General features: G+C 44.1%; 1 protein-coding gene and 1 long non-coding RNA gene across 3 annotated transcripts in view; one reads left to right on the forward strand and one right to left on the reverse strand.

The window, feature by feature from the left end:
* LOC139237535 (uncharacterized) overlaps positions 1-25,271 on the forward strand; it is a 154,569-nt gene that overhangs the window by 104,782 nt on the left and 24,516 nt on the right. The window lies entirely within an intron of this gene.
* letm1 (leucine zipper-EF-hand containing transmembrane protein 1) overlaps positions 1-25,271 on the reverse strand; it is a 103,543-nt gene that overhangs the window by 48,609 nt on the left and 29,663 nt on the right. For both annotated transcript variants that reach the window (XM_070866923.1, XM_070866922.1), the window contains exons 4-8: positions 23,675-23,818; positions 21,354-21,491; positions 19,707-19,910; positions 2,921-3,040; positions 1,700-1,831 (exon numbers count right to left, since the gene is read on the reverse strand). In XM_070866923.1, the coding sequence (XP_070723024.1) occupies positions 1,700-1,831; positions 2,921-3,040; positions 19,707-19,910; positions 21,354-21,491; positions 23,675-23,818 (738 nt within the window). The remainder of the gene's footprint in view (positions 1-1,699; positions 1,832-2,920; positions 3,041-19,706; positions 19,911-21,353; positions 21,492-23,674; positions 23,819-25,271) is intronic.

Here is a 25,271-nt window from a genome sequence, read left to right on the forward strand (position 1 = left end):
AATCACGTCATTCCTATAATGCGGCAACTAGAGCTGCACGCAGTACTCCAGCTGTGGCCTAACCAATGTATTATACAATTTATGCATAACCTCCCTGCTCTTATATTCTATGCCTTGGCCAATAAAGGCAAGCATTCCGTATGCCTTCTTAACTACCTGGCCTGTTATTTTCAGGGATCTATGGACAAGCACTCCAAGATCCCTTTGTTCATCTACACTATTAAGTGGCCTACTGCTTAATGTGTATACCCTTTCCTTAATAGCCCTCCCAAAGTGCATCACCTCACATTTCTCTGAATTAAATTCCATTTGCCACTGCTCTGCCCACCTGACCAGTAGATTGATATCCTCCTGCAGCCCATGACTTTCCTCTTCATTATCAACCACACAGCCAATTTTAGTGTCATCTGAGAATTTCTTAATCATACTCCCTATATTCAAATCTAAATCGTTGATATAAACCACAAAAAGCAAGGGACCCAGTACTGAGCCCTGCGGAACCTCACTGGAAACATCCTTCCAGTCACAAAAACATACCTCAAAATCATTACCCTTTGCTTCCTACCTCCAAGCCAATTTTGGATCCAACTTGCCACTTTGCCCTGGATCCCATGGGCTTTAACCTTCTTGAAAAATTCTACCACGTGGGACCTTATCAAAAGCCTTGCTAAAGTCCATATATACATCGTATGCACAATCCTCATCGACCCTCTTGGTTACCTCCTCAAAAAATTCAATCAGGTTAGTCAAACACGATCCTCCCTTAACAAATCCATGCTGACTGTCCCTAATTAATCCTTGCCTTTCCAAATGCAGATTTATCCTGTCTTTCAGGATTTTTTCCAATAATTTTCCCACCACTGAGGTTAGGCTGACAGGCCTGTAATTACTCGGCCTATCCCTTTCTCCCTTCTTAAACAAGGATACAGCAATTAGCAGTCCTCCAATCCTCCGGCACCATGCCCAGATCCAAAGAGGACTGAAAAATGATGGTCAAGGCCTCTGCTATTTCTTCTTTTACTTCGCTCAACAGCCTGGGATGCAGTTCATCCGGGCCTGGGGACTTATTTACTTTCAAAGCTGCTAAACCCCTTAATACTTGCTCTCTCACTATATTTATTTCATCCAGAATATCACACTCCTCCTCGATAGCAGTATTTGCATTACCCCTTTCCTTTGTGAAAACAGATGCAAAGTATTTGTTAACAACCCTACCAACATCTTCCACCTTCACACAAAGATTACCCTCAGTCTCTAATAGGCCCTACCCTTTCCTGAGTTACCCTCTTACTCTTAATATATTTATAGAACATCTTAGGGTTTTTCTTAATTTTACTGGCCAAAAATTTATCATGTTCACTCTCTTAGCATTCCTAATATCCTTTTTAATTTTGCCTCTTAACTTTCTATATTCCTCTACAGATTCTGAAGTATTTAGCCGTTGGTATAGGACATAAGCGGCCCTTTTTTTCTAAATCCTCCCCCTGTAAGTCCCAAGACATCCAGGGGGCTCTGAAATTATTTTTCCCAGCCTTTTTCTTTTAGGGCACATGTTTGGCCTGAGCCTTCTGGATCTCCTCCTAGCACCTAGTTTATCTTAACAGAAAAAGAAAGAGGCTGAAGAATGCTTTATGATGAAATATTACACAGCTTCCTAAAAGTGCATTTTTATCTTGTGCAAATTGAGCTAGTTACTAACCACACTATCTGGCAATGTCTGCAAAGTTGTCGTAAGTTGATCGGCAGGTGAAAGGGTGTCTGGAAGGAACATGGCCCTGGACAAAAGTAGCAGTGAAGTAGGAATCTGTTGGTTTAGATGCAGCTCCAACCACTGCAAGGAAAAAACAGCTGTGTTTAGTGGGAACACGTTGAAATCTTGAAACAAAATAAACCAATAAACTCATTTGGTACTAATGGGTTATTTGGTATACTTCTCAACTAATCACTTGGATAGGTCCATTATAATTAATGGAAAGAAATCAGCAATGTGGAGTGCGTGTTATTTTCTGTGCTACAATACTGAATTCTTCGTTCCACAAAATTTACTTTAAAAAAAAATAAAAGCAGTTTGTTTGCAATGCTCGTGCATGTTCAAATTCATTCCTCATTTACAGGGAGCCTAGTGTATATAAATCACTGTTAGCAAGATATATGTAACTGGTACTCAAGTGAAATGAAATTCTATGGCACCCTTTATTTTTTATTCAGCAACTACATAAAGACAAAAAAAAAATCAGAAATTAATCAGCATTATAAAATGTATATTTAATCTCATTAGTTTTATAGAGCTGCAGTTTTATTTTTGAATAAACACTGCGAGAAAAGATGCTTATCTCCTTTCATGGGTTGCACCTTGCTTTTAACACTTCACTTGTTACGGATACATTTGTAAAATACCTTACTGTTCCTTTTGATTCAAAAAAATCCTCATACTCCCTCTCTTGGCTTTCGTTGACCCACTCAACCTTTTAATTTTCTCTCTGTTCTTGTGCTTCTTACTCTTCCAATTTTAATTGGTTTTGAACCTCCTCATTGATTCATGGCACCCTTAAACTATTGGTCATTTCCTTCTTTTTAAATCATACTGAAGAATAATCATGCGGGGAAGACAGCGTGAATTAGGAAATGTTCTGCCCACATAAAATGTAAAAGAGACCGAGTCGGAGTACTTGTGGCGTTAATTAACTACTTCAAAAGGAATTTCAATTGGGAAGATAAGAGATTATAGGGATATGTATACGAACAGATACATCCTGAAATAAATAAAATGCTTCATGATGCATAATGGTTCCTATTGGGCCTGGAACAGGCAAAATTATCTATGGATGCTGAAGGCCATGGGTTGAATGGCACACATGTATATATCACATCATTACTGACAATTAAAAAACACAATCTAATTTTCCATTTGTGCTCTCACTTGTTTGAGTTGGTCTTGTAAACGCTCTTCAGTCACTCCAAGTGCTCTCATTCCCCGAGTCCGGCAGGCTGCCTGCAGCTCATTGACATTCAGTGTGGTTACTCCTTCTTCTGCAATCAACTGTAGCAAAACAGATAAATATTCTACAGTTAAACCAAGCTATCCAGAAGAAAGCAAAACTAACCAAATTGATCTACGACTTAAAGCTGAATCAATGCGAGGATAGAATGGACTGAGGTGGCAATAGAGTCAGATTTAACATCTGGATTATTTGGAAATCAAAACAAGATCCTTACTTTTTTTTTTAAAGCTAGGGAAACCAAAAATAAGCAGAGCACATGTTATTACCTGGGCTGTATTTTAGGTGCAAATGGAGCGGAAGGAGCAGCCGCGAAGCAGAAACAGGGTGGCAGCCTGGCCCAGCAGGCTGAGCGGCCCCTGGCCTTCGAGCACCATTAGAGCAGGCCGGGAAGCAGAAGGAGCAGTGTGGCAGCCTGGCCCAGCAGACTGAGCGGCCACTGGCCTGCGAGCACCATCGGAGCAGGCCGGGGAACAGGAGCAGCGTGGCGGCGTACCACTCCAGGGAGCAGCACGTGCTGGAGCAGGAGGGCGACAGCAGTCAAGAGGGACGTCATTGAGGTCCAGGTCGGTGATTGAAGCGTGGACAGGTATTGCAGGAGCGGCGAGGTTAGGGCGAAGGAGCGGCCAGAGATTGTAGAGGGATGTGATCGGGACCCGGGAGAGGAGAGAGTTTGGGGCCCAGAAGAGGCGAGGGCCCAGGGGCAGCACGGGCCAGCCCACACTGCAATATGTATACACACTAGGTCCATGCAGCAGAGCGGGTCTCCAGTTTTCTTGGATAATCCTTGCTACTGGACCAAGACCTAGCTCTGTCAAGCCCATATGGAGGCTGGTGTGCAACGGCCACCACACGTTAAAAAAATCCACGCACAGGGATCTTCCATCCCTCAAGATTTAGTTTGGGACCTGGAATTTAAGGTCCTTGATTGAAACACCAGTGAACTTTTTGACGTGGAAGCAAGTCATCCTCGATTCGAGGGACTGCCCATGATAACGATGATGATTTTAGGTGCTTCCTTGGTGTGGCTGCAAGTTGGTGTACCATGGTTTTGTGGTATTTGGGATCTAGGCAATACTTTCATTTTAATTTTTTTTTTTTTTAAAATGCCATCAATTGCTTCCTTTTTTACAACATATTTTACTAGTTTAGATTCAACAGCATTTTAGTGGACCATGACCCCACTACCGAAAATCAAGCCATCGTTTCCAAGACTGTCACTGACCTCATCTCTTCTGGAGATCTTCCCTTCACAGCCACCAACCGTATAGCACCCCAGCCCCACACAGCCCACTTCTACCTCCTTCCCAAGATCCACAAACAGGACCCATCATTTCAGCCTGTTCTTGCCCCACAGAACTGATTTCTTCCTATCTCAACTATATTTTCCTCCCCTTGTTCAGTCTCTTCCCACCTATGTCCACAACTCTTCCAACGCCCCACCGTCACCTTTGCACTATGGACGTACAATCCCTCTACACCCACCAGGACAGCTGGAGGGCCATGGTTGACATGCCCTCAACCGTATCCGTTCCATATCCTGCACTTCTGCTCGCTCTCTTCCCATCCCCCTCCCCCCTTCCCCTCCCTCCCAGAACCACGATGGTGTTGCCCTTGTCCTCACCGTTCAGCCCACCAGCCTCCACGTTCAACGGATCATCCTCCGCTATTTCTGTCACTTCCCACATGATCCCACCACCAAACACAACTTCCCCTCCCGGCCCCTTTCAGCATTCCGAAGGAACCACTCCCTTCGCAACACCCTGGTGCACTCCAAACATCTCCTCCCCTTCCCACGCAAGCGCAGGAGCTGTAACACCTGCCCTTTTTACCTCCTCCCTTCCCAATGTCCAGGGCCCCAAACACTCCTAGGTGAAACAACAATTTACTTGTACTTCTTGCAATTTAATATACTGTATTCACTGCTCATGATGCAGTCTCCTCTACATTGGGGAGACCAAACACAGATTGGGTGACCGCTTTATGATCACCTCCGTTCAGTCCGCAAGCATGACCCGAGCTTCCGGTTACTTTAATTCTCCACTCCATTCCCACTCTGATCTCGACCTCTTAAATTGTTCCAATGAAGCTCAATGCAAGTTCGAGGAACAGCACCTCATTTTTCGCTTAAGCACTTTACAGCCTTCTGGACTCAACATTGAGTTCAACAATTTCAGACGATAACCCCTCTGCCCCTTTTTTCCCCCCCACATGGCAGCTGTTTCTTCTGCCATTCCCATTTACACCTCTTCTAGACCCATCTTTTGTTTCTTGACTTGTCCCATTACCATCTCCTTTTGATTTGTACCATCATGCCTTTTATCATCTGATCATTCCTGCCTTCCACCCAATCACAAACCTTCCCTTTTGTTTTTTTCTGCTCCCCCCACCCCAACTTGCCCAGCCCCTGCACTTGCTTAAAATCAGTTACATCTCTAACTTTTTCCAGTTCTAACGAAAGGTCACCAGAAACATTAACGCTTTCTCTCTCCACAGATGCTGCCTAACCTGCTGAGTATTTCCAGTATTTGCTCACATTTATTTTCAGCGGGAAAAAAATTAACGAAATCAACCTTCATAAGCATACAAACATCATTCTAGGGTTTTTTAAACACATTCACAGACCTCAATCAAAACAATAGATCCACAAAAAGTTTCCCAATTAAATGGCAACATGATGCAATAGGACAGGAAAACAAATCTTTAGATAATAGTTCTTCCCCAGATTTGCACAAATGGTTATTTAAATTGTTATTGTTTAAACCAGGAAATTAAAGAATTCTTGAAATCACATGATGCGTTCCATACAGAGCTAATTCACTGTTTCATTTCACCTGCTAGAGGTGACCCTGAACACAAAATACTGCTTTTAAATTTGTCTTGACTATATATGACCATTGGAACATCTCAAAGGCTTGACTCTTATCATGCCATTAACAAGATAGCTTGTTTTAATGATTTTCTATTCCATCCATTAAAACCTTTTAACCAACATGTAAAATAAGGTTGACATAACTGCAAAAACTGTCGCTCAAAAAAAACCTCTCAAGATCCTATGTGAAAACAAATTCCAAATGTCTTGATTTTGTACCATTCCATAGGGGAATCTCCCTGCTATCAGCCACTGGGAAAGTTGTCGCTAGACTTCTCCTAAACCGTCTTCTTCCCGTGGCCGAGGAGCTCCCCCTGGAGTCACAGTGCGGATTTCGTCCCCTACGGGGCACAACGGACATGATCTTTGCAGCGCGACAGCTGCAGGAAAGATGCAGGGAGCCAGCCCTTATACATGGCCTTCTTCGATCTTACTAAGGCCTTTGACACTGTCAACCGTGAGGGTCTTATGGAGCGTCCTCCTCCATTTCAGATGCCCCCAAAAATTTGTCAACATCCTTTGCCTGCTCCACAACGACATACAGGCTGTGATCCTTACCAACGGATCCATTACAGACCCAATCCACGTCCGGACCGGGGTCAAATAGGGCTGCGTCATCGCTCCAATCCTCTTAATCTTCCTCACTGCCATGCTCCACCTCTCAATCAACAAGCTCCCTGATGGAGTGGAACTAAACTACAGAACCAGTGGGAAGCTGTTTAACCTACGCCGTCTCCAGGTCAGGTCCAACATCACTTCGATCTCTGTCGTTGAGTTACAGTACGCGGACGACGCCTGCGTCTGCGCACATTCGGAAGCTGAACTCCTGGATATAGTCAATGTATTCACCGAGGCATATGAAAGCATGGGCCTTACGCTTAACATCTGTAAGACAAAGGTCCTCCACCAGCCTGTCCTCGCCGCACAGCACTGCCCTCGTCATCAACATTCACGGCGCGGTCCTGGACAACGTGGACCATTTCCCATACCACGGGAGCCTCTTAAAGGCAGACATTGATGCGGAGATTCAACATCGCCTCCAGTGCAGCCTTCGCCCGCCTGAGGAAAAGAATGTTCGAAGACCAGTCCCTCAAATCGACCACCAAGCTCATGGTCTGCAGGGCTGTAGTAATGCCTGCCCTGTATGGATCAGAGGCATTGGCAATGTACAGAAGACACCTCAAGTTGCTGGAAATATATCACCAACAACGTCTCTGCAATATCCTGCAATATCCCTTGGGAGAACAGGCGCACCAACAGCCAAGCTAACATCCCCAACATTGAAACATTGACCACACTCGAACAGCTTTGCTGGGCAGGCCACATAGTTCGCATGCCAAACACGAGATTCCCTAAGCAAATGCTCTCTGTGGAGCTCCTTCACAGCAATCGAGCCCAAGGTGGGCAGCGGAAACATTACAAGGACACCCTCAAAGCCTCCCTGATAAAGTGCAACATCACCACTGACACCTGAGAATCCCTGGCCGAAGACTGCCTTAGTTGGAGAAAGTGCATCCGGGAGAGTGGTGAGCTCTTCGAATCTCAATACCGAGAGCATGAAGAGGTCAAGCACAGGCAGGGGAAGGAAAGTGTCATAAACCAGTCCCACCCCACCCCTTCCCTCGACGAATGTCTGTCCCACCTGAGACAGGGTCTGTGACTCTCGTATTGGACTGTTCAACCACCAAAGAACTCACTTCAGGAGTGGAAGCATTCGATTCCTGAAGTGAGTTCTTTGGTGGTTGAACAGTCCAATACGAGAGTCACAGACCCTGTCACAGGTGAGACAGACATTCGTCGAGGGAAGGGGTGGGGTGGAACTGGTTTGCCGCATGCTCCTTCCCCTGCCGATGATAACACAAAATTTACACATAATCAGCACAATTAGAAAAATAATAGCACAGGAGGACTAAGGTACAATGTGTTCTGGACTGGAGTCTTTTATACACAATTAAACAGGATTGGCTGCATTAAAACATTGAAAGATTAGTGTTAAGTTTTTGGCAATTCACCAGATCATCATCATAGATAGTCCCTCGAAATCGAAGACTTGCTTCCACTTTTTAAAAAAGTGAGTTCTTGGGTGGCTGTACAGTCCAATCTCACAGGTGGGACAGAGAGTGGGTGAAGGAAAGGGTGGGTGGGGAGTTTGGTTTGCCGCAGGCTCCTTCCGCTGCCTGCGCTTGGTTTCTGCATGCTCAGCGACGAGACTCGACATGCTCAATGCCCTTCCGGATGCACGTCCTCCATTTTGGGTGGTCTTTGGCCAGGGAGTCCCAGGTGTTGGTGGGGATGTTGCATTTTATCAAGGAGGCTTTGAGGGTGTCCTTGAAACATTTCCTCTGCCCACCTGGGGCTCACTTACCGTGTAGGAGTTCAGAGTAGAGCGCTTGCTTTGGGAGTCGTGTCAGGCATGCGAAGAATGTGGCCTGCCCAACGGAGCTGGTTGAGTGTGGTTAGTGCTTCGATGCTGGCCTAATCGAGAACACCAATGTTGGTGCATCTGTCCTCCCAGGAGATCTTGGAGACATTGTTGATGGTAATTCTCCAGCGATTTGAGGTGTCTACTGTATATGGTCCATGTCTCAGCCATATAGGAGGGCAGGTATCACGACAACCCTGTAGACCATAAGCTTGGTGCTAGATTTGAGGGCTTGATCTTCGAATACTCTCTCTCAGGCGGCTGAAGGCTGCGCTGGCACACGAGTTGGTGTTGAACCTCATCGTCGATGTCTGCCCTCGCTGATTATAGGCTCCCGAGGTATGGAAGGTGGTTCACGTTGTCCAGGGCCGCACCGTGGATCGTGATGACTTGGGGGGGGGGGGGGGAAAAAGAGTGCTGTGTCGCGGGGTCAGGTTGGTGGAGGACCTGTGTCTTACGGATGTTTAGTGTAAGGCCTATGCTTTCGCATGCCTCGGTGAAGATGTTGACGATGACTTGGAGTTCAGCCGCTGAATGTGCACAGACGCAAGCGTCGTCCGCATGTGGTAGCTCGACGACAGAGGATGGGACAATCTTGGATCTGGCCTGGAGGCGACGAAGGTTGAACAGGTTCCCACTGGATCTATAGTTTAGTTCCACTCCAGCAAGGTTGTTGAGTGTGAGGTGGAGCATTACAGCGCGGAAGATCGAGAAGAGGGTTGGCACAATGACGCAGCCCTCCCTTTATCCCAGTCCGGACATGGATTGGGTCTGTGGTGGATCCGTTGGTCAGGATCACGGCTTGCATGTCTTCGTGGAGCAGACGGAGGATGGCGACAAACTGTTGGGGGCAGTCGAAACGGAGGACACCACTCCATAGTCGCTCGCGGTTAACGGTGTCAAAGGCCTTTGTAAGGTCAAAAGCCATGTACAAGGGTTGGTGCTGTTCCCTGCATTTCTCTTGCTGTAAAGATCATGTCCGTTGTACACCGTAGTGGACGCAATCTGCACTGCGACTCCGGGAGGAGCTCCTCAGCCACAGGAAGAAGATGGTTGAGGAGGATTCTACCGATGACCTTCCCAGTGGCTGATAACCGGGAGATTTCCTCTGTAGGTGCTGCAGTCGGACTTGTCCCCTTTTTTAAAGATACTTCTTTTGTGTCTAACACCAAAAGGTCTAAAACAATCAACCACTCTACAATCTGGATTGTGACTTTAAATGGACAATATCTACTGGTGTCTTGGAGCCAATAGAAATCCTGTTACTTTAACTAGCGCAATAAATTAATATCAGCCTCCAATATTCCCATAGTCTTTGGGTGCACGTGATAACTTTCACCACGTAGCATAGACTATAAATAATCCAATAGGTTTATTGAAAACAATTCACAGAAAATCAATAGCAGATTTCACTTGATTACAGAACATTTAACTTCAATCTTCAGAAACAGTGGACATGACACTTGAGTAAAACTAAACCAAAACCAATATCCGTAATATAAATTATACTTGGTTTCATTTACCAACAGTTTCCTCTCTCTACTATAATGCACTCAAAAGAACTGAGAGCACACTGCTTCTACAGCACACTGCTGGCTCATAACCAAGGTACAGGAAATCAAAAAAATGCTTCCATAGTTAAACAAACCTGATCAAATTGGTGTGATTGCTCTCTGAACACCACCTAGACATTGGACTCAAGTCCATTTGCAGTCAATTTACCTTCAATTGACTGATTCCAGGAACAAGCAAGCAATCTGTGTTTAAGTCATTTCTAATTGCTTTGCAAAAAAGTATTCATGGAGCAATAATGCCTTTGAAGTGATATTTTGAACACCAAGCAGAGGGTCATATCCTTTCTAACCTTGAAAAAAATAAGTCAGTAAAGGTACACAGGCAACTCCCAAAATATAACAGATTCAAAAGTGAGGAGCCACAGCTCAAAAAGATTTTTAAAATTTTATGATTCAAAATCTAATAGAACTTCTCACCATTTTAAATAACTCACTAATTTCTCCACATAGCTCTTGGTTTGCCTTATTTATAAATTTCTATCAAAATAATTGAATAAAACAGAAGCATTACACTCCTAGTCTTTCTCTAATCAGCAAATCCCAAATTGTTCTCCCCCTCTCCTCCCAATGTTCCTGGATTTCGGGTAGTTAATCTCCCTTCCCTCCCCCAATTTGAGGAATCTCTACAGTCCCAAGCAGTGAGTAAACAGATCCCTTCTCCCTTCAGATTGAATAGCCTGTGCACATCCACTGCCAAAACACAATCAATAATAGCCATTTAAGCAAGGTGCTTGATGATGGTCAGTACCCCAGCTAGAATCATAGAATGTTTACAACATGGAGGAAGGCAATCTGGCCCATCGAGCCCATGCCGGCTCCCTGCAAGAGCACTTTAGCTAATCCCGCTCGCCCAGCCCTGCAAATTTTATTCTTTCATACTTATCCAACTCCCTTTTGAAAGCCGTGATTGAGTCTGCCTTCACCACCTTTTCAGGCAGTCAATTCCAGATCCAAACCACTCGCTGTGTAAAAAAGTTTTTTCTTATGTCGTCTTTGGCTCTTCTGGCAATCCCCTTAAATCTATGACTCTCGAACCTTCTGCCAATGGGAACAGTTTCTCTATCTAATTTGTCAACATCCTTCACCTGCTCCACAACGACATGCAGCCCGTGATCCTTACCAACGGATCCATTACAGACCCAATTTACGTGCGGACCAGGGTCAAACAGGGCTGCGTTATCGCTCCAACTCTCTTCTCAATCTTCCTCACCGCCATGCAAAAGACAAAAAGGGCCACTGACTATAAAGGGGCTGCAGGACGGGTCAAAACTAAAAATCATGGTTTAAAAACAAGGATTAAAACACTCTACCTAAATGCACGCAGCATTTGAAATAAAGTAAATGAGTTGACGGCACAAATCATTACACATGGGTACGATGTGGTGGCCATTACAGAAACATGGTTGCAGGGTGGCCAAGACTGGAATTAAACATACAGGGGTATCTGACGATTCGGAAAGATAGACAAGAAGGGAAAGGAGGTGGGGTAGCTCTGTTAATAAAGGATGATATCAGAGCAGTTGAGAGAGACGATATTGGCTCTAATGAACAAAATGTTGAATCATTGTGGGTGGAGATTATAGATAGTAAGGGGAAAAAGTCACTGGTAGGCGCAGTTGACAGGCCCCCAAATAATAACTTCACGGTGGGGCGGGCAATAATCAAGGGAATAATGGAGGCATGTGAAAAAGGAACGGCAGTAATCATGGGAGATTTTAACCTACATATCGATTGGTCAACTCAAATCGCACGGGGTAGCCTGGAGGAGGAATTCATAGAATGCATACGGGATTGTTTCTTAGAACAGTATGTAACATAACCTACATGGGAGCAAGCTATCTTGGATCTGGTCCTGTGTAATGAGACAGGAAAAATAAACAATCTCCTTGTTAAAGATCCTCTCGGAATGAGTGATCACAGTATGGTTGAATTTGTAATACAGATTGAGGGTGAGGAAGTTGTGTCAGAAACGAGCGTACTATGCTTAAACAAAGGGGACTACAGTGGGATGAGGGCAGAGTTGGCGAAAGTAGACTGGAAACACAGACTAAACGGTGGCACAATTGAGGAACAGTGGAGGACTTTTAAGGAGCTCTTTCATAGTGCGCAACAAAAATATATTCCAGTGAAAAAGGGCGGTAAAAGAAGGGATAACCAGCCGTGGATAACCAAGGAAATAAAGGAGAATATCAAATCAAAGACCAATGCGTATAAGGTGGCCAAGGTTAGTGGGAAACTAGAGGATTGGGAAAATTTTAAACAACAGCAAAGAATGACTAAAAAAGCAATAAAGAAAGGAAAGATAGATTACGAAGATAAACTTGCGCAAAACATAAAAACAGATAGTAAAAGCTTTTACAGATATATAAAACGGAAAAGAGTGACTAAAGTAAATGTTGGACCCTTAGAAGATGAGAAGGGGGATTTAAAAATGTGGAAATGGCTGAGACCTTAAACAATTATTTTGCTTCGGTCTTCACAGTGGAAGACACAAAAACCATGCCAAAAATTGCTGGTCACAGGAATGTGGGAAGGGAGGACCTCGAGATAATCACTATCACTAGGTGGGTAGTGCTGGACAGGCTAATGGGACTCAAGGTAGACAAGTCCCTTGGTCCTGATGAAATGCATCCCAGGGTATTAAAAGAGATGGCGGAAGTTATAGCAGATGCATTCGTTATAATCTACCAAAATTCTCTGGACTCTGGGGAGGTACCAGCGGATTGGAAAGCAGCTAATGTAACGCCTCTGTTTTAAAAAAAGGGGCAGACAAAAGGCAGGTAACTATAGGCCGGTTAGTTTAACATCTGTAGTGGGGAAAATGCTTCAAACTATTAAGGAAGAAATAGCGGGACATCTAGATAGGAATAGTGCAATCAAGCAGACACAGCATGGATTCATGAAGGGGAAATCATGTTTAACTAATTTACTGGAATTCTTTGAGGATATAATGAGCATGATGGATAGAGGTGTACCGATGGATGTGGTGTATTTAGATTTCCAAAAGGCATTCGATAAGGTGCCACACAAAAGATTACTGCAAAAGATAAAGGTACGCGAAGTCAGAGGAAATGTATTAGCATGGATAGAGAATTGGCTGGCGAACAGAAAGCAGAGAGTCGGGATAAATGGGTCCTTTTCGGGTTGGAAATCGGTGGTTAGTGGTGTGCCACAGGGATCAGTGCTGGGACCACAACTGTTTACAATATACATAGATGACCTAGAGGAGGGGACAGAGTGTAGTGTAACAAAATTTGCAGATGACACTAAGATTAGTGGGAAAGCGGGTTGTGTAGAGGACTCAGAGGCTACAAGGAGATTTGGATAGGTTAAGCGAATGGGCTAAGGTTTGGCAGATGGAATACAATGTCGGAAAATGTGAGGTCATCCACCTTGGCGGAAAAAAAAAAACAGTAAAAGGGAATATTATATGAATGGGGAGAAATTACAACATGCTGAGGTGCAGAGGGACCTGGGGGTCCTTGTGCTTGAATCCCAAAAAGTTAGTTTGCAGGTGCAGCAGGTCATCAGGAAGGCGAATGGAATGTTGGCCTTCATTGCGAGAGGGATGGAGTACAAAAGTAGGGAGGTCCTGCTGCAACTGTATAGGGTATTGGTAAGGCTGCACCTGGAGTACTGCGTGCAGTTTTGGTCACCTTACTTAAGGAAGGATATACTGGCTTTGGAGGGGGTACAGAGACGATTCACTAGGCTGATTCCGGAGATGAGGGGGTTACCTTATGATAGATTGAGTAGACTGGGTCTTTACTCGTTGGAGTTCAGAAGGATAAAGGGTGATCTTATAGAAACATTTAAACTAATGAAAGGGATGAACAAGATAGAGGCAGAGAGGTTGTTTCCACTGGTCGGGGAGACTAGAACTAGGGGGCACAGCCTCAAAATACGGGGGAGCCAATTTAAAACCGAGCTAAGAAGGAATTTCTTCTCCCAGAGGGTTGTGAATCTGTGGAATACTCTGCCCAAGGAAGCAGTTGAGGCTAGCTCATTGAATATATTGAAGTCACAGATAGATAGATTTTTAACCAATAAGTGAATTAAGGGTTACGGGGAGAGGGCGGGTAAGTGGAGCTGAGTCCACGGCCAGATCAGCCATGATCTTATTGAATGGCGGAGCAGGCTCGAGGGGCTAGATGGCCTACTCCTGTTCCTAATTCTTATGTTCTTATGCTCCACCTCAGTCAACAAGCTCCCTGCTGAGCGGCTCCCAGCCTGCGAGCACCATCGGAGCAGGCCGGGGAGCGGAAGGAGCAGTGTGGTGGCGTAGCACTCCAGGGAGCAGCACGTGCTGGAGCAAGAGAGCAACGGCAGTGAAAAGTGACGTCATCAAGTTCCTGGTCGGTGATTGGAGCGAGGGCAAGTACTGCAGAAACGGCGAGGTGAGGGCGAAGGAGCGGCCAGAGATTGTAGAGGGACGTGATCGGGGCCCAGAAGAGGCGTGAGAGTTCGGGGCCCAGAAGCAGCATGAGCCAGCCCACACTGCGATTGTGCGCGCACTAGGTCCGTGCAACAGAGCAGGTCTCCAATCGTCTGGGTTAATCCTTGCAACTAGACTAAGACCTAGCTCTGTCAAGCCCATGTTGTGGCTGGTATGCAACGGTTACCACACATTAAAAAAATCCAAGCACAGGCAGCTTCCACCCTTGAAGATTTAGTTCGGACCTGGAATTTTAGGTCCATCATTGAAACACCTGTGAACTTTTTGACGTGGAAGCAAGTCATCCTCAATTCGAGGGACTGCCTATGATGAGGAGGAGTGGAACTAAACTACAGAACCAGTGGGAAGCTGTTCAACCTATGCCGCCCCCAGGCCAGGTCTAAGATCACCCCAACCTCTGTCGTTCAGCTACAATGAGGGGTGATCTTATAGAAACATTTAAAATAATGAAAGGGATAGACAGGATAGAGGCAGAGAGGTTGTTTCCACTGGTCAGGGAGACTAGAACTAGGGGGCACAGCCTCAAAATACAGGGGAGCCAATTTAAAACCGAGTTGAGAAGGAATTTCTTCTCCCAGAAGGTTGTGAATCTGTGGAATTCTCTGCCCAAGGAAGCAGTTGAGGCTAGCTCATTAAATATATTCAAATCACAGATAGATAGATTTTTAACTAATAAGGGAATTAAGGGTTATGGGGAGCAGGTGGGTAAGTGGAGCTGAGTCCACGGCCAGATCAGCCATGATCTTGTCGAATGGCGGAGCAGGCTCGAGGGGCTAGATGGCCTACTCCTGTTTTTAATTTTTATGTTCTTATGTTCTTATTAATGTTGGGGAAATCCAGAACCAGGGGTCACAGTCTCTGGATGGGAGGTGGGCCATTTGGGACCGAGATGCGGAGGAACTTCTTCGCCCAGAGGGTAGTGAACCTGTGAAATTCTCTACCACAGAAAGTTGTTGAGGCCAATTCACTAAATATATTCAAAAAGGAGTTAGATGTAGTCCTTACTACTAGGGAGATCAAGGGGTATGACGAGAAAGCAGGAATGGGGTACTGAAGTTGCATGTTCAGCCTGGCGGTGCAGGCTCGAAGGGACACATGGCCTACTCCTGCACCTATTTTCTATGTTTCTTTAATACGCAGACGACGCCAGCATCTGTGTGCATTGACTATATCTTGGAGTTCAGTCTCAATGTATTCACCGAGGCATATGAAAGCATGGGCCTTACGCTCAACATCCATATGACAAAGGTCCTCCATCAGCGTGTCCTCACCACACAGCACTGCCCTCCAGGCATCAAGATTCACAGTGGACCATTTCCCATATCTCGGGAGCCTCCTATCAACAAAGGCAGACACTGATGCGGAGATTCAACATCGCTTCCAGTGCACCAGTGCAGCCTTCGGCCATCTGAGGAAAAGAGTTTTCGAAGACCAGGCCCTCAAATCTACCACAAAACTCATGGTCTACAGGGCTGTAGTAATACCCACCCTCCCGTATGGATCAGAGGCATGGACGATGTATAGAAGGCACCGCAAGTCGCTGGAGATATATCACCAATGGTCTCCCCGCAGGATCCTGCAAATCCCCTGGGAGGACAGGCGCACCAACATCAGTGTCCTCATCCAGGCTAACATCCCCAGTACTGAAGCACTGACCACACTCGATCAGCTTCGCTGGGCAGGCCACATAGTTCGCATGCCAGACACGAGACTTCCTAAGCAAATGCTCTATGCGGAGCTCCTTTATGGCAAACAAGCCAAAGGTGGGCAGCAGAAACGTTACAAGGACACCCTCAAAGCCTCCCTCGTAAAGTGCATCATCATCAAAGACACCAGGGAGTCCCTGGCCGAAGTCCGCCCCAGGTGGAGAAAATGCATCCGGGAGGGCGTTGAGCTCTTTGAGTCTCAACGCCGAGAGCATGAAGAGGTCAAGCGCAGGCAGAAGGAGCGTGCGGCAAACCAGTCCCATCCACCCCCTCCCTCAAGGAATGTCTGTCCCACCTGTAACAGGGATCTGTGGCTCTCGTATTAGGCTGTTCAGCCACCAAAGAACTCACTTTAGGAGTGGAAGCAAGTCTTCCTCGATTGCGAGGGACTGCCTATGATGATGATGATGATCTAATGTGAGCAGACCCCTCATGATTTTGAATACCTCCATTATATCTCATCTCGATCTTCTCTGCTCTAAGGAGAACAAACACAGCTTCTCCAGTCTATCCACGTAACTGAAGTCCTTTATCCCAGTTGAGGCCGATCCAATTCTTGACAGGTTCATGATCATTTCCACGCTTTTGTACTCCATACCTCTTTTCATGAAGCCCAGGATCGTAAGCTGTTGTAAGCACATTCTCAACCTGACACCTTCCCAATGATTTGTGCACATATACCCTCCTAGGTCTCCTGGTTCACGCAATGCCTTTAGGATTGTACCCTTCAGTTTATATTTCCTCTCATTCTTTCTACCAAAATATATCATTTCACACTTTTCGGCGATAAATTTCATCTGCCACGTGTCCGCCCATTCCACAAGCCTCTCTATGGCCTCTTGAAGACTATCACTATCCTCCTCACAGCTCATGATACTTCAAGTTTTGTCTCATCTGTAAATTTTTTTATTGTGCCCTGTATACCCACAGATTAGTGAAGACAAACGTAGTCGGATTCAGGTGAGTTTATGATGGGGAACAAAGAAATGGCAGACCAATTGAACAAATACTTTGGTTCTGTCTTCACGAAGGAAGACACAAATAACCTTCCGGAAATACTAGGGGACAAAGGATCGAGCGAGAAGGAAGAACTGAAGGAAATCCTTATTAGTCAGGAAATTGTGTTAGGGAAATTGAGGGGATTCAAGGCCAATAAATCCCTCCAGGGCCTGATAATCTGTATCCCAGAGTACTTAAGGAAGTGACCCTAGAAATAGTGGATGCATTGGTGATCATTTTCCAACAGTCTATCGACTCTGGATCAGTTCCTATGGACTGGAGGGTAGCTAACGTAACACCACTTTTTTTTTTAAAAAAGGAGAGAAAACGGGTAATTATAGACCGGTTAGCCCGACATCAGTAGTGGGGGGGGAAAATGTTGGAATCAATTATTAAAGATGAATTAGCAGCGCATTTGGAAAGCAGTGACAGGATCCGTCCAGGTCAACATGGATTTATGAAAGGGAAATCATGCTTGACAAACCTTCTAGAATTTTTTGAGGATGTACCTAGTAGAGTGAACAAGGGAGAACCAGTGGATGTGGTGTATTTTGACTTTCAAAAGGCTTTTGACAAGGTTCCACACGAGAATAGTGTGCAAAATTAAGGCACATGGTATTGGGGGTAATATATTGACGTGGATAGAGAACTGGTTGGCAGTCAGGAAGCAGAGAGTCGGGATAAATGGGTCCTTTTCAGAATGGCAGGCAGTGACTAGTGGGATGCTGCAGGGCTCAGTGCTGGGACACCAGTTATTTACAATATACATCAATGATTTAGATGAAGGAATTGAGTGTAATATCTCCAAGTTTGCAGATGACACTAAGCTGGGTGTCAGTGTGAGCTGCGAGGAGGATGCTAAGAGGCTGCAGGGAGACTTGGACAGGTTAGGTGAGTGGGCAAATGCATGGCAGATGCAGTATAATGTGGATAAATGTGAGGGTATCCATTTTGGGGGCAAAAACATGAAGGCAGAATATTATCTGAATGGTGGCAGATTAGGAAAAGGGGAGGTGCAACGAGACCTGGGTGTCATGGTATATCAGTCATTGAAAATTAACATGCAGATACAGCAGGCGGTGAAGGCGGCAAATGGCATGTTGGCTTCATAGCTAGGGGATTTGGAGTATAGGAGCATGGAGGTCTTACTGCAGTTGTACAGGGCCTTGGTGAGGCCTCTCTTGGAACAGTTCAGTTTTGATCTCCTAATCTGAGAAAGGACGTTCTTGCTATTGAGGGAGTGCAGCGAAGGTTCACCAGACTGATTCCCGGGATGACAGGACTGATATATGAGGAGAGACTGGATTGACTGGGCCTGTATTCACTGGAGTTTAGAAGAATGAAGGGGGATCTCATAGAAACAAATACAATTCTGACGGGACTGGACAGGTTAGATGCAGGCAGAATGTTCCCGATGTTGGGGAAGTCCAGAACCAGGGATCACAGTCTAAGGAAAAGGGGTGAGCCATTTAGGACCGAGATGAGGAGAAACTTCTTCACTCAGAGTTGTTAACCTGTGGAATTCCCTCCCGCAAAGAGTTGTTGATGCCAGTTCGTTGGATATATTCAAGAGGGAGTTAGATATGGCCCTTACGGCTAAAGGGATCAAGGGGTATGGAGAGAATGCAGGAAAGGGGTACTGAGGTGAATGATCAAGCATGATCTTATTGAATGGTGGTGCAGGCTTGAAGGGCCGAATGGCCTACTCCTGCACCAATTTGCTATGTTTCTATTAATATATATCAAGAAAAGAAGTCAGTACTTTCAGGAGTGGAAGAGAGAAAACCAGCCAGAAAAATTATAGGATTTAGTTTAATTATACCTCAGTTAAGAATACTCAGAACATAAGGAATAGGAGCTGAAGTAGTCCATTTGGCCCCTCGAGTCTGCTCTGCCATTCTACAAGATTATGGTTGATCTTCTGCCTCAACTCCACCTTCCTACACTATCACCATATCCCTTAATTCCCGTCGTTCCCAAAAATTTATCGACTTCTTTCTTGAATATACTCAAAGACTGAGCATCCACAGTCTTTGGGGTAGAGAATTCCAAAGAATCACAACCCTTTGAGTGAAGAAATTTCTTCTCCGCTCAGTCCTAAATGACCGACCCTTTATTACATATGGGCCTGTTGCTCTTAAAAAATTTTTTTTTAAACACAAATGAACAAAAGGAAGAGTTGCCATCTTTTACATCAGTTCCATAAGCCCTGAAAATAAATTAGTGTTAAACTTTCACCATTAATTTTGCTATTTATTTCTGATTTTGAATAATCTGAATCCTGGAGTAATTCAATTCCTCAATTAGTCTTAAATCCATCAAATTGAAATGGTTTCAACTAATTTAGCTGGGCAAAATAATAAAGATTTATGCATGCTCGCACACAGATTCCAAACCAAGCTCAAGGCTTTCAGTCACTCTCTAAATCGTGAGCAGTCTTGGGACTTGAAGCGTAAAATTTGAAATTCTGCTCCCCATCAATGGTTGAGATCAGCTAATAAGCTCAAACGCAGGAACCAAACCAGTTACATTTCTGTGCTGTACGGTTCAACCACTCATTGAGGGAATCCGATATTAGAATTTTTAAAAATGCAATATATCATCAACAGACCGTGTTTGCTACAATGTCTATTTTTTTTCCACAATACTTTTTCAGGCTTGTTTCACAAATATGTTACCTGGTCATCTGCACGAATGGCACGCAGTTTCATAATCAGCTGGAATCGTAGGAAGTTATTGGTTCCCATTGACTGCAGCTCCAACAATTTACAAAGTGCTACCAGCTGAGGTCGAGTTAAGTTGTCCAGTGTGAGATCATCCTCAAACAGTTTAGAAAAACGCATGATCTCCTCATTACTGGGCCTCTCTCCAGAATCTCGAATCTGACAAGAAACCAAAACACGTTAAGCTTTACAATTGTTTTTTTTTAAAGTTGAAAACATAGTATCTTCGAAAGAATAATCTCCTCCCCCCATGGTTCTAGAAATAAAAACAAAAATACAGGGAGTTTGTCATCACCCAAAAATGCTGAAAAGTCTTTCCCCATAGCCCTAAATTATTACTCTCTCAAGATGCGATGCATTTCCAGAATTTTTTAAAAAATTTTTTATATAAGATTTTCAGCATCTGCATTTTTCTTTCTAAGATAGTTACAGGGATTGCCTTACTCCCAGTTTTGTAGAGTTTATAACAAGCTTGTTTTAATAATGTTGGTTAACATTTTAGGAGCTCCCTGATGGCCTTAAACACACAGAAGACCATCGGTTCAATCTATGCTTAGCTTGTTGATTTCAAGGTAGAGGGCACCAGTCTGTGTACAGGAGGGGAAAGTTAAGGTGCTCATTCTTGATCACTATCCACTTGTACCCGATGGAAAAGCATGCTTACATAGATGTCAATTGAGAAGAGAATCGGTCTCGCCATTCATAACCCTGCTGGATGTAGTGTACTCATTACGTGGTTGGAAAGTTGTAAAAAGGAAGAGGCACACTCCATCATTACACAAGATAAAATAGCCTGCGTTTGTCACTGTATAAACTCATGATGACTAACCAGTTGGGTGAGGTACTAGAAGGCAATGTTCCCTGTAATTTCTGCATCGAAAAGCCTTCAAACTGGCTGGATGGGAGCCCTGGAGCGCTGCGCAACTTGAAGGGAACTTTGCTAGAGAGGTGCAAGTTTTCTACTTCCAAAATGCTAAAAATTTGTAGGTGCGAGTTCAGCATTTAAATTGCTGCAGAGACCAAAAAAATGCCTGAAACTAGGGTTTACAACAAAACTTCTAAGAAGAATTGTCACATATAAGCAATAATTGAGTATCTTGCCTCAATCTACTTTGATGAACTTTATTCCTCTGCAGTTATATTTCCACAAACTAAAAAGAAATAAACAAGAAGCCACCAAAGCGGAAAATGTTACAGCGACTGTGCTTCGTCCCAACTGTCCCACTCCCAAAGGCAATGATCAATGTGGGTGGTACAGCTCCATGGGCATCAACACTCATCAAGTGTCATTCTCCAGGCAGCAAGTATTGGCAGGATACATGAAAAGCATCACAATTGTGCCCCATTCCATCCTTGTATGCAAACACATGCTTGTACTCTCTAACAACAATCAGTGGGTAACAAATCAGAAGGAATAGTATTGATCCAAGGATATGGACGCCAGTTATAGTTCTGCTGCCTCAGAACCAACCATTCAAAGCACTTGCTTTTAGGAGATGTAAAATAGACAAGTCAATTTAAAAAATGAAAAATTTAGATAATTTTCACTTGCGCATTGAGCAATGACAATTATCATGGGTGCAACTGGAACTTGAAAGTTACCTTCTGAAAGAATGTAGAAAAGTCCTTTGTGACATCTCCCTTGGCTGCTTTGTTTCTCAGGGCAATCTCTTCAATTGTATCTTGTAAAAATTTTGCCATTTCAAGCTTGACTCGCAGCTCTTTTTTCAACCTTTCCTCCTGTAAAAAAAGGAATGATTTCTAGAAGTTTCAACAAGGACATTTTCACTACTTTATTTAATTTTTAATTTCAACACAAATTTACAGGTTACTTGCCACATTTCAGCAGTTGATTGAAGTTTTTCTGCTTTGTAAAATTAAAATAAGCTTTTTAGCAGTGTTCTCTAACTAAAACAAATATAGAAATGGTTCTATTCTCGAGGAGATACCTCTTACCCTGAATTATGCAGGGTGTTACAGTTGCATTGAAAAATGCAGCTTCAAATATCACAACTCCTAACATTTAAAGCAGATAAAATGTTTGGCATTGAGGTGGCAGCAGACAATGATTCAAAGATTTAGATTCAATGTGAATATTTTAAGTCTAAATAAATGTATGAGGCAAAACTAGTTCAGTGACTTTGTCGAGTGAAAAGTTGAGCGATACAGAGCAGGCAAGGTCGCACATTCAATCCCTGGTTTGTGCTGAACTAGCTCATCTCATTAGCATGCTAGTGCTGAAGCCTGGGAGGGGGAAAAAAATGGATAGCCAGTCACGCTGATCTTGATCACAATCAAGTGAGCTAGGTAGAATTGGATCAGGCTTGGCGACAACATCCCACTGCTCAAAATACCATGCGATTAATCACAATCAAGGCTCACATGTGACTATGATGCTTGGGCAACATAAGAATTTGGAGGAGTAGGCCATTTCGCCCCTCGAGCCTGCTCCGCCATTCACTATCATAGCTGGTCTGTTCTTGGCCTCAACTCCATTTCCCTGCCCGCTCCCCATAACCCTTGATTCTATTTATTATCAGAACAACTGGCTCCTGTGGAACTGTATTCAAGCAAGGAGTCAATACCTTCATGGGAAGGGAGAAAAGGGACAAAAATGAAGGAAAGAAACAATGTTCTTAATAATATAGGGAGAAAAAATGTTTCACCGATTTGAGAGGAAGCAGTTATAATGCTGGCTGTTGCAATGCTGGCTGCTGAAACTTAACCAATTCCAAAGTTCCAATTTGGGTTTGCAAATATGTTCCATTGTGGTTCCTGTTAATCTGTTTAAAGATCAACAATACACGTTGATCTTTGGGGCATTGGGGCAAGTGTGCAGATTTATTATAAAAATCTGTTAATTTCTCCACCACTTTCTCTTTCATAAAAGTTAATGCAGTTATAAGTGAGGGGAAAAAGACCAAGCCTCACTTTTAAAGCTTCAGTTGTGGCTATAATGACAAAGAGTTGAACAATTCGACAAAATTCCTAATTCTTCAAAAGCGACACTTGTCTTAATTTTGCACAATGTATTAACTGGCTCAAGTTATTTTAATTTCAGAATGCTTAGACAAAATACTAGGGCTTCCTAATTCTGCGATTAAAATAACTATGGTCTAATTTGAGCAGGTTAGCACATTACGGAAAATAAAAGTGTCATCATCATAGGCAGTCCCCGAAATCGAGGAAGACTTGGTTCCACTCAAAGTGAGTTCTTCGGTGACTGTACAGTCCAATATGGCAATTACAGTCTCAGTCACAGGTGGGACAAGACAGTGGTTGAAGGAAAGGGTGGGTGGGGAATCTGGTTTGCTGCATGCTGCTGCTGCTGCCTGCGCTTGCTTTCTGCAGCTCTCGGCAATGAGATTGGAGGTGCTCAGCGCCCTCCTGGATGCTCTTCCTCCACTTAGGGCGGTCTCTGGCCAGGGACTCCCAGGTGTCGGTGGGGATGTTGCATTTTATCAAGGAGGCTTTGAAGTGTCCTTGAAACATTTCTTCTGCCCACTTAGGGTTCGCTTGCCATGTAGGAGTTTCAAGTAGAGTGCTTGCTTTGGGAATCGTGTGTCAGGCATGCAAACAATGTGGCCTGCCCAACGGAGCTGGTCAAGTGTGGTCAGTGCTTCGATGCTGGGGATGTTGGCCTGATTGAGAACACTGACGTCGGTACGTCCGTCCTCCCAGGGGATTTACAGGATCTTGCAGAGACATCGTTGGTGGTATTTCTCCAGTGATTTGAGGTGTCTACTCTATATGGTCCAGGGTCAAGCAGGGTGTCATCACCGCACCAACCCTCTTCTCGATCTTCCTCGCTGCAATGCTCTACCTCACACTCAACAAGCTCCCCGCTGGAGTGGAACTAAACTACAGAAAAGTGTAGCTTTTGAAGATTAAAATGCTAAAACAGAATGCTTATATATTCTCACCTTCTTTGACTTTGTCTCAAAGGTCGAAGGAAGCATATTAGGGAAAAGTTTCAAAACAACAGGAAGAAGAAACTCCATGAATGGAACGATCAGGAAAACCAGAAAGGGTACCAGGCGAAAGAGGTCAGCACATGTCCTCAGGAACTGTTGGAGAGAAAAAAAAAGTTGAATTTCAAAAGCATTTCTATTATTTTAATTTATTCAACATCTTTCCAACAATTAATCAGAACTATGAAAGTGACCACAAATACATAATTATGTTTTAGCTGTTTAAAACTTGACTTGATCCAGTGTGTGGGTAAAGGAAGAGGGTTCTGTTACTGGACCAGTAATTCAGAGGCCTGTACAACCAAAACTTGAACTTGGCTTCAAGACAGAAAGTAGAGAGTCGTGGTAAAGGATAGTTATTCAGAGTGGCAGAAGGTGGGCAGTGGTGTTCCACAAGGATCAGTGCTGGGACCACAGTTGTTCACAATTTATATTAACGATTTAGACTTTGGAATCAAAAACACAATTTATAAATTTGCAGGGTGGGGGGGGGGAAAAAGAGAGGAGAAGACACAGTCAATACTGAGGAAGACTGCAACAAATTACAAGACAACATTAATAAACTTGCAGAATATGGACACAAAATTGGAAGATGAAATTCAACAGAGAAATGAGGGATTACATTTTGATAAGAAAAATAGGAGGTCACATATTACTTGGAGAATAAAATAAAAATCTAAATGGGGTAAGAGGAGCAAAGGGATCTAGCTCGAGTACAAATACACAAATCACAAAGTACTGACACAGGTTAACAAGGCCATTTAAAAAAAAAGCAGGCCATTAAAAAAAAGCAAACCAAGCACTGGGGGTTTATTTCTAGAAGGCTAGAATTGAAAAGTAGAGAAGTTATGCTAAACTTGTACCGAAACATGGTTAGACCACATGGAGTGCTGCGTACAGTTCTGGTCACCATATTATAAAAACGATAGAGGCACTGAAGGTGGTGCAGAGAAGATTTACAAGGATACTAGAAATGCGAGGGTGTACCCATCAGAAAAGGATGAACAGGCTGGATTTATTTTCTCCTGAAAAAAAAGAGAAGTCTGAGTGGTGACCTAATAGAGGTCTTTAAAATCACAAAAGGTTTTGATAGAGTAGACAGTGAGTGTTTCCACTTGTGGGGAAGACCATAACTAGAGGCCATCAATAAAAGATAGTCACCAAGAAATCAAATAGGGAATTCTGAAGGAACTTCTTTACCCAGAGAGCGGTGAGAATGAGGAACTCGCCATCACAGGGAGTAGTTGAAATGAATAATATAAATGCATTTAAGGGAGAAGGGAATAGAGGGTTATGGGGATAAGAATTAGATGAGGAAAGACGGGAGGAGGCCCGGGTGGAATATAAATGGCAGCATGGACTTGTTGGGCCAAATGGCCTGTTTCTGTGCTGCATATCCTGTGTAATCCTATTCAAAACTTGAACCAATCCATTGCATCAGTGAAGGACATAGATACAGCACAGGAGGAGGCCATTCGGCCCACCGTACCAGTGCCATCTCTGGTAGAGCTATCCAAATGAATCCCACTCCCTTGCCCTGTCACCACAG

The sequence above is a fragment of the Pristiophorus japonicus genome, chromosome 2, assembly GCF_044704955.1.
Source record: "Pristiophorus japonicus isolate sPriJap1 chromosome 2, sPriJap1.hap1, whole genome shotgun sequence".
NCBI classification, from domain to species: domain Eukaryota; kingdom Metazoa; phylum Chordata; class Chondrichthyes; family Pristiophoridae; genus Pristiophorus; species Pristiophorus japonicus.